The following is a 12,343-nucleotide window of genomic DNA, read 5'->3' on the forward strand; positions in this document are numbered from 1 at the left end:
TGTTAGAAGTGATGGTTCTTCCATACTTGTAACAAGAAGTAGAATTTACAATTTTGGCTATATGAAGTTTGCACAGAACTAAATAATGATCTGAGATATCATCACTTGGCTGAATAATTTCAACACCATCAACATCAATTCCATGTGACAGTATTAAATCTAGAGTATGATTTCGACAATGAGTAGGTCCTGAAACGTGTTGTCTAACACCAATAGAGTTCAGAATGTCTATAAATGCTGATCCCAATGCATATTTTTCATTATCAACATGGATATTAAAATCACCAACTATTAAAACTTTATCTGCAGCCAGAACTAACTCGGATGTAAAATCACCAAACTCTTTAATAAAGTCTGTATGGTGCCCTGGTGGCCTGTATACAGTAGCCAGTACAAACATAACAGGGGATTTATCATAAACATTTGTTTCTCTGGATAATGTTAAATGAAGCAGCATTACTTGAAATGAGTTATACTTGAAGCCTGCCCTCTGAGAAATCCTGAAAACGTTGTTATAAATTGAAGCAACACCTCCACCTTTGCCTTTTAGACGCGGCTCATGTTTATAACAGTAATCTTGGGGGGTGGACTCATTTAAAATAATGTAATCATCAGGTTTTAGCCACGTTTCTGTCAAACAGAGTACATCTATATTATGATCAGTGATCATATTATTTACAAAAAGTGTTTTCGTAGAAAGGGATCTGATATTCAATAAGCCAAGCTTTATCATTTGTTTATCCATATTGCTTCTGTTTTTTATTTGTTGAACCTCAATTAAATTATTAATCTTAACTTGGTTTGGACGTTTTTTGTTTTTTCTAGTTCGGGGAACAGACACAGTCTCTATAGTGTGATATCTAGGTGAAAAAGTCTCTATGTGCTGAGAATTAACTGACCTCTGTGACGGGAGGCAGCTAGCAGACGGTCGGTTTAGCCAGTCTGTCTGCTTCCTGACCTGGGCCCCAGTTAGTCAAGTATAAACACTAAGACTATTTGCCATATTTCTAAAGAGAAGAGTGGAGCCACCCCAGGAGGGATGAAGACCATCTCTTTTAAACAGGTCAGGTCTGCCCCAAAAGCTCGTCCAATTGTCTATGAAACCTATGTTATTCTGTGGGCACCACTTAGACATCCAGCCATTGAGTGATGACAATCTGCTATGCATCTCGTCACCACGGTAAGCAGGGAGGGGACCAGAGCATATTACAGTGTCTGACATCGTGCTTGCAAGTTCACACACCTCTTTAATGTTATTTTTAGTGATATCCGACTGGCGAAGTCGAACATCATTAGCGCCGGCATGAATAACAATCTTACTGTATTTACGTTTAGCATTAGCCAGCACTTTTAAATTTGCCAAGATGTCAGGCGCTCTGGCTCCCGGTAAACATTTGACTATGGTGGCTGGTGTCTCTATATTCACGTTCCGTACAATAGAATCACCAATAACTAGAGCACTTTCATCAGGTTTCTCAGTGTGTGCATCACTGAGTGGGGAGAACCTGTTTAATGTTTTGATCGGAACAGAAGAGCGGTGTTTTGACCCACGACTACGCTGCCTCACCGTCACCCAGTTGCCCTGCTGCAGGGGCTCTGTTTCCGGAACCGAACAATGTACAGGAATCCCTGAGCTAGACGCATCCAAAGCCGTATCTAGAGCCCTAACATTCTTACTGTCCTCAATTAAAGTTTGGATGCGTGTCTCTAATTCTGAAATCTTCTCTGTCAGTCTAACTATTTCCCTGCATTTATCACATGTGAATCCCTCATCAGCGACAGAGATAGATAAACTGTACATGTGGCAAGAGGTGCAAGTAACAATGACAGGAGAAGCCATTACTCACCGTGCTTGATGAAATATTCTTACTGCGGTTGTTTGATGAACTTGTGAAAAACTGGAGCGAGAGGAGAAAAGAAAACAGCGATAGGTTCGAATGAAAAAGCTAATGACAAGCTAACGAGTGCTAACGCTTTGCAGGTGTACTGCACTCACGGATATAAAATAAAAGTGAACGATCAAAGTTAATCTGATAAGATTGATCGATAATATCAGAAATATGGTGTGAATTAAGTTATATTTTACCACTTTAAAAAACAGAGAGTGATAGTAAGATAAAGATTCTAGAGAAAAAATTAAATAAAAACAGCTACACGGAGCTACAATTTGCTACAGAAGGCCAACAGGAAGTAGAGAAAACACTGTCCAACAGCGACACCCGCAGGTCCAACAGCGACGATTGGTCAGAATTTACGTGTGGGAATATTCCAAAATAAGAGGGAAAGCCAGCAAACAACACGGAGACAACACAACTATGGAGAGACGACTGCACGGGTTGGTTTTTTCCCTGGCCATAATCTATTACATTGTTTGTACCACAATATGCAAACAATAAATTTCTATAATGAAGCGCGGATCCGGCTTGAAAACAACGTTCTAATGCACTGCAAACGGCGAGCGGGCATCACTCGTAACTTCAAGCGGAGGCGTGCATTAATTCTTCTTAACTCTGACATGCTCATGGTCATCAGACCAAATTTCTAAGGCTCTGCACCTCCTCACTACTTCAAGTTTGTCCACAAGCTGCCATGCTAAAGTGCAAACTGTCAACAAACACTTCCTCATCCCATAATGCACAGCGCAGCTGACTACAGCAGCTGGTTTAGTCCAAAAATGATCAGTACTTTTTGCAGTTGGGTCTGTTCGAGGTCGGATCACGTTCTCACCAAAAAACGAACCACTTCAGAGTTCGTTTGAAAGTGTACCGAGACCACCTTTTCAAGCAGGTCTCGGTACGCTTGTTTGGTCCGCATTTGGTGCGCACCCGAGTGCGATTGCTGCTTTCACACCTGCCCAAACGAACCGCACCAAAGGGGGAAATGAACTCTGGTAAGATTCAAACGAACTAAATGAGGCAGTTGTGAAAGCACCCCAACAACCATGCCACGTGCTTAAATCACCTTTCGTTCCCATTCTGACATTCAGTTTGGAGTTCAGACGATTGTCTTGACCAGGACCACACCCCTAAATGCATTGAAGCAACTGCCATGTGATTGGTTGATAAGATAATTGCATTAATGAGAAATTGAATATTTTATGTATATATATATATATATATATATATATATATATATATATATATATATATATACATATATACATATACATACAGTACAGACCAAAAGTTTGGACACACCTTCTCATTCAAAGAGTTTTCTTTATTTTCATGACTATGAAAATTGTAGATTCACACTGAAGGCATCAAAACTATGAATTAACACATGTGGAATTATATATGGAATTATATACGTAACAAAAAAGTGTGAAACAACTGAAAATATGTCATATTCTAGGTTCTTCAAAGTAGCCACCTTTTGCTTTGATTCCTGCTTTGCACACTCTTGGCATTCTCTTGATGAGCTTCAAGAGGTAGTCACCTGAAATGGTCTTCCAACAGTCTTGAAGGAGTTCCCCTAGAGATGCTTAGCACTTGTTGGCCCTTTTGCCTTCTGTCTGCGGTCCAGCTCACCCCTAAACCATCTGGATTGGGTTCAGGTCCGGTGACTGTGGAGGCCAGGTCATCTGGCGCAGCACCCCATCACTCTCCTTCTTGCTCAAATAGCCCTTGATGCCTTCAGTGTGACTCTACAATTTTCATAGTCATGAAAATAAAGAAAACTCTTTGAATGAGAAGGTGTGTCCAAACTTTTGGTCTGTACTGTATATATATATATATATAATTTTAGTGTAACATCGGGACGAAACTGTCCATTGTCTGTTTTGCTGCCATTAGTCTGATGCTGTTGAGTTCCTGAATCACTCTCTCTGGTTGACCAGCAGCAGGGCCCTGGCTGACCCTTGACCTCGGCTGTCCCTTGACCCGTCCAGCGGCTGGCAGGCTCCTGCTCTTGTCATATAGACAGTGTTTACTAGGAACGATTGCGACACACAGAGCCTTATCAGTGAGGACAGTCAAATAAGTCCTGACCCCTACAAGGAGAAGCCACAGACACACATTGATTTTCCACTGAACAGATTACACTCTGTGTTTGCTTGATTCGTTTACTTAAACTCCTACTCAGTTGAGCTGATGTGCACAAATGATCAACCCGTTGGGATTTTTTCCTCTGATTTTCATTTTATAGGGTTTAATCTTGTCTCTCTGAAAACAAGACAAAGGCAAACAGATGGCATGTGCCTGAAGAAATGTTAATGACCTATTCTCCTCTCTCCTCGTGAGTCCCATGTGTGTGTCTGAGCTATTGGCCTCAGAAGAATCTCCACAGGAGGTGAGATCACTCACAAGACACAGACTCAGCTCTGAACAAGTGTGTGTGTGTGTGTGTGTGTGTGTGTGTGTGTGTTACACACAGGAGCTCTGAAGATGTATTGATTTACAGTAGTAAATCCAGCAAAACTGCATTCCAACCCTAAGCAGCAATGTTTTAAAACAATTTTTAAAAAAAATTCTGTTTTACATAATTGTAATTCGTAGGAACCTGTTTTATGCATGCACAACTTCACTGATAAATGTTCAAGTAATCAGCTCTTCACACCCCAGACTAAACAAAGCAAAGCTGTAACAACACATGCCCCTAACATTTAGTTTTTGTAATAACAAAAATTATTTGAATTAATCAGTACCTATTCCAGACTACAAATATACAGGTCCTTCTCAAAAAATTAGCATATTGTGATAAAGTTCATTATTTTCCATAATGTAATGATAAAAATTAAACTTTCATATATTTTAGATTCATTGCACACCAACTGAAATATTTCAGGTCTTTTATTGTTTTAATACTGATGATTTTGGCATACAGCTCATGAAAACCCCAAATTCCTATTTCAAAAAATTAGCATATCATGAAAAGGTTCTCTAAACGAGCTATTAACCTAATCATCTGAATCAACTAATTAACTCTAAACACCTGCAAAACATTCCTGAGGCTTTTAAAAACTCCCAGCCTGGATCATTACTCAAAACCGCAATCATGGGTAAGACTGCTGACCAGAAGGCCATCATTGACACCCTCAAGCGAGAGGGTAAGACACAGAAAGAAATTTCTGAACGAACAGGCTGTTCCCAGAGTGCTGTATCAAGGCACCTCAGTGGGAAGTCTGTGGGAAGGAAAAAGTGTGGCAAAAAACGCTGCACAACGAAAAGAGGTGACCGGACCCTGAGGAAGATTGTGGAGAAAGACCGATTCCAGACCTTGGGGGATCTGCGGAAGCAGTGGACTGAGTCTGGAGTAGAAACATCCAGAGCCACCGTGCACAGGCGTGTGCAGGAAATGGGCTATAGGTGCCGTATTCCCCAAGTCAAGCCACTTTTGAATCAGAAACAGCGGCAGAAGCGCCAGAACTGGGCTACAGAGAAGCAGCACTGTACTTTTGGACAAATAGTGCATGTCATTTGGAAATCAAGGTGCCAGAGTCTGGAGGAAGACTGGGGAGAAGGAAATGCCAAAATGCCTGAAGTCCTGTGTCAAGTACCCACAGTCAGTGATGGTCTGGGGTGCCATGTCAGCTGCTGGTGTTGGTCCACTGTGTTTTATCAAGGGCAGGGTCAATGCAGCTAGCTATCAGGAGATTTTGGAGCACTTCATGCTTCCATCTGCTGAAAAGCTTTATGGAGATGAAGATTTCATTTTTCAGCACGACCTGGCACCTTCTCACAGTGCCAAAACCACTGGTAAATGGTTTACTGACCATGGTATTACTGTGCTCAATTGGCCTGCCAACTCTCCTGACCTGAACCCCATAGAGAATCTGTGGGATATTGTGAAGAGAAAGTTGAGAGACGCAAGACCCAACACTCTGGATGAGCTTAAGGCCGCTATCGAAGCATCCTGGGCCTCCATAACACCTCAGCAGTGCCACAGGCTGATTGCCTCCATGCCACGCCGCATTGAAGCAGTCATTTCTGCAAAAGGATTCCCCACCAAGTATTGAGTGCATAACTGAACATAATTATTTGAAGGTTGACTTTTTTTGTATTAAAAACACTTTTCTTTTATTGGTCGGATGAAATATGCAAATTTTTTGAGACAGGCATTTTGGGTTTTCATGAGCTGTATGCCAAAATCATCAGTATTAAAACAATAAAAGACCTGAAATATTTCAGTTGGTGTGCAATGAATCTAAAATATATGAAAGTTTAATTTTTATCATTACATTATGGAAAATAATGAACTTTATCACAATATGCTAATTTTTTTAGAAGGACCTGTAATCTGATTAAGAATACATTACCTGTGGTAGTGTCGTACAAAAAAAACAAACTAAAAACATGTTTGCTCCAATCCTGCTACATTCAGCATGTTCTGTGGTTGAATGTAATGGGGTTAAAGGTCAGGGCAAAAACAGATAATTAAGCTTTGCTAAATGTCATTATTTACATTTGTGTAATATTTTCCAAGAACAATGTGATTAAATCATGTAGCAAAGTTCAGCATCCTGTCAATTACACAGCGATCATGAGGACATGTGTAGCACACAGATGCAGCTGTTTCCAGAATAAGTCACAAATGTGTTATTGAAAGACTTGATAGTGATGGAATGGTTTCCACATGCTCACTATTGAAGTTGAACATTTTTATAAAGATATATATAAATAAATATATAAATATATATGTGTGCGTGTAAAAGAACAAATTATAAGTCAGGGCACCTAAAAATGTGCCTCATGAGACAAAATCTAAACGAACTGGATTTATCCATGTCAAAAACATTACTTAATAAGACTGAATTAACCAATATTGACAAAAGTCATATTTAAGGGTGAGATTTGATGGCAATAACTCCTTAAGATTGCAACTGTACATTGTTGACTTGTGTAACTGACAGAAATGTTAAATGCGGATGTGACTTGCATGTGTTTATGAGGTGCTGATCAGGTTTATATGTGAACTATGCCTGCGCTGATGTGTCCTCCCTCGACGGGGAACCTTTGAGCTCTGCGGTGGGGAGGTGAGGGGTTGAGGTTCGAGCCCCCTCCCTCTCGCTCGCCCTATAAAAGAGCCGTCCCTGGCCCTGTCCTTCAGTCTCTTCCCAGACCAGCTACAGTAACAGGTAAGCAGCCCGGCCTCGGACCTCACAGCGACACTCAGGATAGAGCTTCTTCTGGAAACAACCGCTAGCAGAAAAAACATTCTTTATCAAATTATACATGTAACAGCGATCTGTGTTCTAAATTTTGGTAGTTTATCCTTATTGTTCAAAGTACCAAAAGTAATCATTTTGATTTGTAGTCTAATGATGAGCCCTTACTGATGAACTGTGATCAGTCATTGTAGCTCCTCAGCTTCCTGACTGACGTCTGCTGCGTTCTCCAGGTCCACACCAATCTGACCACGTTAATCCAGGGATGAGAGCTAATCTGCTTCTGAAGCCTCTGTAACTCTGTCTAATCTGGGATGAGTTAGAGTCTAGTCTAATAGGCTAACATGTGCTGGAGGGTGAACTCTCCCAGTGTCAGCTTTCCCTCTGAGTACAAATGCCCTTTGTGTTGATTGTGATTAACAACATCTGAATGATTGTTTGTTCTTTCTGACCCAGATCCATGATGAGGTTCGTAGTCCTTGCCCTCGCTGTTTTGCTGGCAGGTACATAAAGACCTTCACTCCAAACATCCATTTCTTAATCAGCATTTTTGTGTTGTTTTCCCGTTTAAAATTTAAAACAAGATACATTTTGTTAAGTTACTTTTTTGTTTATGAGAAATTAAGTCTTGTTTTCAAAGAATACAGGTACATATCTAGTTCCTAAACCTTCTAGTAATTATTCTGGTTTTAAGAGGTTCTTGCTAAAATAAACATTTTCTGATATCTCACAATTTAACGTTTAATTTAAATGATCAAAAGGATGTTTAGATATTTTTTTTACTGAGAAACCAGAGAACAATAGTGACTAAGTAGTTAACAGTCAAACCCTGACCTAACTCTGACTGACTCCCTCGCTCCAGACTGAATCTGAATCTGTGTGGTTTGCTCAGGATGCCAGGCCCGCTTCCTTCAGGACGAACCGCCGTCGCAGCTGGACCATGTGAAGTCTGCGCTCCAGGTGTACGCTGATCAGATGAAGCAGTCGGCACACAAGACCCTCACTCACCTCGACGGCACCGAGTTCGCAGACTACAAGTAAGAAAGCACAAAGACAACACATACTGGTCTGGATAGAGTGCCTGTATCAGGGATCAGCTCAAACACAGTTTTACTTCTTTTATTGGACTAGAAATGGCTTTAGAGTCACATTTTGAATTCATGCTTTAAGTAAGTTTAAGTAATTTGCCACATTGCATCTTAAGAAGGTGTAGAATAATGTCAACTATTCCAGTGACAGCTAACCTGAATCCTCGTCCTGTTTAGGGAGTTCCTGGGCCAGTCTGTGGACAACCTCCATGGCCACCTTCTGGGCGGCTTGCAAGCCATCGGCCCTGTTGGTGGCCAGGTGCTGGAGGCCACTAAAGACACACGTGAGAAGCTGGCCAAGGACGCGGAGGAGCTCCGCAAGAAGATCGAGCCCATGCGTGAGGAGCTGAGGCAGGTGCTGCAGAAGCACTTCGAGGAGTACAGAGACGAGCTGAAGCCTTTCATCGAGGACTACCTGACCATGCAGCAAAAGTTCATGGAGGAGATGAGGACCAAGCTGGAGCCTCTGGTCAAGAGCTTGAAGGCGAAGATCGAAACCAACTGGGAGGAGACCAAGTCCAAGCTGATGCCCATCTTGGAGGCTGTGCGTGAGAAGGTGGCAGAGCACATCCAGGCCTTGAAGACACTGCTGGAGCCCTACATCCAGGATTACAGGGAGCAGATGGAGAAGGGAGCCCAGGACTTCCGCCAGAGCGTCAAATCTGGAGAACTGAGGAAAAAGATGGAAGAGTTGGGCGCGGAGGTGAAGCCTCACTTCGATGGTATCATTGCAGCCGTCCAAAAGGCTATGAGCAAGGCATAAACCAACACTTTTTTAGACCATCTCACCCTCCCTTCTTCCTAGAGTACCAACACCTGAAACATCGTCATCCAGAAAGCTTTTCTCAGAGCTTAACTGAAGCACACACACACACACACACACACACACACACTCACACACGCTCACATGCACTTCTGACACTCACTTTAACTCAACTACTAATAAAACACACTGAGACCTGTTCCTTCAGAAACGCCTAGCAAAATTCCTTTGTTAAGCTGCTTTTTTAACTGATTTTCAATGTTCAATGAAATAAAATAATACAAATAAAAACTTTCATACTATTTCTTCAATGTCTAAATGTGTCTTTTTAAAGGATGTTTTGAGAAATTATATGTAAACACACAAATTCATAAACACCAAGTCCTAATATATATATATATGTATTACTTTGCACAATAAAATAATCAGATTTTTTTATTCAAATGTATCAATGAGGCAATTATAATTTTGTAGTCATGGTCAATTAAAAAAACTTGATCAAACTGAACAGAGTATGCAGGCTTCTACGCTTTAGATCTGATTAATGAGTTGATTACATAAATGTGTCAGCAGTAATCAATAGATCCTGCTCTAGTGATCTGTTACTGATTAATAACAGGGCAAGATGGATGTGGTGGCCATATTACTGCCCCCAGGACAGACCCTGTCAACACCAGACCATAATATTCCTCTGAACATATTAATGAGAAACACAGTGGTGTGCTGTTCAGGCCACGGCATATTGACAAGTTAAAGGTGATAACCCATTTTCAGAACCATTCTCCTGTGCCTTGATTTGCATTGAAATCCAAGAATAAGGTCAGAATTGGTTTTTGGTAAAAACATGATCATGAGGAACAACTGTGATATACTCATTTTATATGATTTTTCCTTCCTATGGGACAACACAAGAATGTCATAAGAAGAGCATGTGGTTCAGCATTGTGGAAAAGCTTCATAAATGTGCACGTGCGATTATTAACAGATCCGTCTTCACGGCCTGTCAGGACCGCAGTGCTCAGTCTCGGTGAGAGAGTAATCCTGGTTCAAAGGTCCTTATAAGCGTTTTTCTTCAGAACAATGGTGGTAAAAGTCCAATTAGCTGTTTGTTGAGTGCTGGAGATCAATCGCTGGTTCTTCTGTCCACAGTCAATAAAGCTGGCTGATGTATATGTAATTAACAAATACTTGAGTGTAACACAGAGTACGTTTGTGGGCATCGTGGGTCATGGGCTGTGAGAGAGTGATATGAATGAGGTGCAGAAATCCTGCATATTAGATCTGTGGGATTATATAAAGGCTGGACTGATCCGTGGTGAGGCTCAGACGCATGGAGTGAGGACCAGGACCAGGACCAGGACTGACGACAGCAGCAATGATCAACGGTAACATTTAAATTTACTTGAAAAGCATTCGACTTGTGAAATATTAAAATTGGCTTTCAAAGAATTTCAGAAAAATGGTAAACAAAAAAAATTACTTGAAGTTTTACATCACAATAAGAAAGTTGCCTGCAGTTTTCATGTTATGAACAAATCACCCAAACAAACAATTAAAGGCGTCTTGGCCAGGATAGTGAATATCTGATCTGATGCTGGTGTATTCGCAGTGTCAGAGTGGTCTGCGGGCCTGCCGTGTTCTCCAGATGATGGCCGGACCTGCAGTAAAGCTCCAGAAGTGGCCAGCGTCCGAGTTCAGCTGGAAATGCAGAGCCTGTGGCGGCAGTTCGACCAGCTGGGCACTGAGATGATTGTGACCAAAGCTGGAAGGTTGCACCAGATATCACACCTTTGCTAATACAGTCTCTTGGTAGCATTATGTTAGCAATGCCATGTTTACAGAGTCTGAAGAACGAGTGAGTACTGACACTGTTGTGGGGGTTTTAAAGTTCTTGGCGGTTGTTTAAACACTGTTTGCGAACCCAAGCCAAAGAGCCTCACAAACGCTGCAGGAGTCACACACAGAACCTCAGGGGTTGAGGTTAGGGATCTGAGCAATGCTAGTGATTATACCACTACTAAACTGTTAGTAGTAGTAGTATTTGCATTATGATAAGTCTGTGACCTGCATCTATTGACTGGGGTTGTTTGTTTTCATACAGAAGGATGTTTCCTACATTTCAAGTACATATTTCAGGCATGGACCCTGCTGCAGAATATGTTCTCCTGTTGGACTTTATTCCTGTCGATGACAAACGATACAGGTATCAGATCAGAAAAAATGGCTTCTGAACATTTATAATGATTTTAATTTTGGTGAAGAGCCAACAAAAGATGCTTTGTTTAAATGGTTTGGTCACACTTTATTTTAAGGACCAATTATCACTATTAACTAAGAGTTTGTTATTAAGGATGTAGAATATGGTCATTCAGAAGGAGACATTAATATGTGCATTATAAGTACTAATAAATAACCAATGTGCTAGTAATGTGCTTGATAATAATCAACTTATTAATAGTGACAATTGGTCCCTAAACTAAAGTGTTACCAATATTGTTTTTACCTAGACAGTAAAAACATCCTATTCTGATGCCAAAACAGGACACTAAAACAATACAAACTCAGATCTTATGGCACAATCCATAAACTTATTTACACCCCTCATAATATTATGGTTGTGGATTTTAACAACATTATTTGATATAATTGACAAAGATGATTACATTATGCTAAACTAATGTTGATGTAGTTTCACAGTTAACTACTCTTGTCTGCCTTTACTGTATCCTGAATGAAATGTCTTGTATTGTCCAGTCAGTGTATTGATGTATGTTTATCATGATGATGTAAACTCTATAAAAGCAACAGAATTGAGTTTTTAATACATTTATAGAAACTAATTAGAATATTTGCCATTTTATTGCACAGACTTCTTGCATGCCCCAGCTGAAAGAACTGCTCCTTTCTTGATTTGAGAGCAGGCATGTTTTTGAGGCTCTTGATGTTCCTGTGTGCAGGTACGCTTTCCACAGCTCCTCGTGGATGGTGGCTGGACGTGGAGATATAGCTGCTCCGGGACGAGTGCACTTCCACCCGGACTCTCCCGCACGAGGAGCGCAGTGGGTCAAACAGACCGTCTCATTCGACCGCCTCAAACTCACCAACAACCTGCTGGACGACAACGGCCATGTAAGTCACACACACACTTACACACTCACACACTCTCTCACATGCACCCCCCCCCCCACACACACACACACCCATTTTTGTTTTTGTGAATCCCATAGGCGTAATGGTTTTTATACTGTACAAACTGTATATTCTATGGCCCTACACCATTTTTACTTTCTCAAAAAAAAACTCATTCTGTATGATTTGTAAGTGTTTTGAAAAATAGGGACATGGGTTATGTCCTCATAAGTCACCCTCTCCTTGTAATACCTGTGT

General features: G+C 41.0%; 2 protein-coding genes across 2 annotated transcripts in view; both read left to right on the forward strand.

The window, feature by feature from the left end:
• The first annotated feature begins 6,969 nt into the window (after positions 1-6,969).
• Positions 6,970-9,079, forward strand: LOC132123137 (apolipoprotein A-I-2-like). The gene is made up of 4 exons (XM_059533690.1): positions 6,970-7,075; positions 7,562-7,608; positions 7,998-8,142; positions 8,371-9,079. Exons 2-4 carry the CDS (start codon positions 7,566-7,568, stop codon positions 8,954-8,956), a joined length of 774 nt encoding a protein of 257 aa, XP_059389673.1. The 5' UTR covers positions 6,970-7,075; positions 7,562-7,565; the 3' UTR covers positions 8,957-9,079.
• Positions 9,080-9,435: 356 nt separating this feature from the next.
• Positions 9,436-12,343, forward strand: part of LOC132123461 (T-box transcription factor TBX1) — a 7,888-nt gene continuing 4,980 nt past the window's right edge. The window contains exons 1-4 of the mRNA XM_059534080.1: positions 9,436-10,341; positions 10,566-10,725; positions 11,058-11,159; positions 11,914-12,085. Coding sequence (XP_059390063.1) covers positions 10,332-10,341; positions 10,566-10,725; positions 11,058-11,159; positions 11,914-12,085 — 444 coding nt within the window. The 5' untranslated portion in view covers positions 9,436-10,331. The remainder of the gene's footprint in view (positions 10,342-10,565; positions 10,726-11,057; positions 11,160-11,913; positions 12,086-12,343) is intronic.

Source organism: Carassius carassius, chromosome 41 (genome assembly GCF_963082965.1).
Source record: "Carassius carassius chromosome 41, fCarCar2.1, whole genome shotgun sequence".
In the NCBI taxonomy this organism is placed as follows: domain Eukaryota; kingdom Metazoa; phylum Chordata; class Actinopteri; order Cypriniformes; family Cyprinidae; genus Carassius; species Carassius carassius.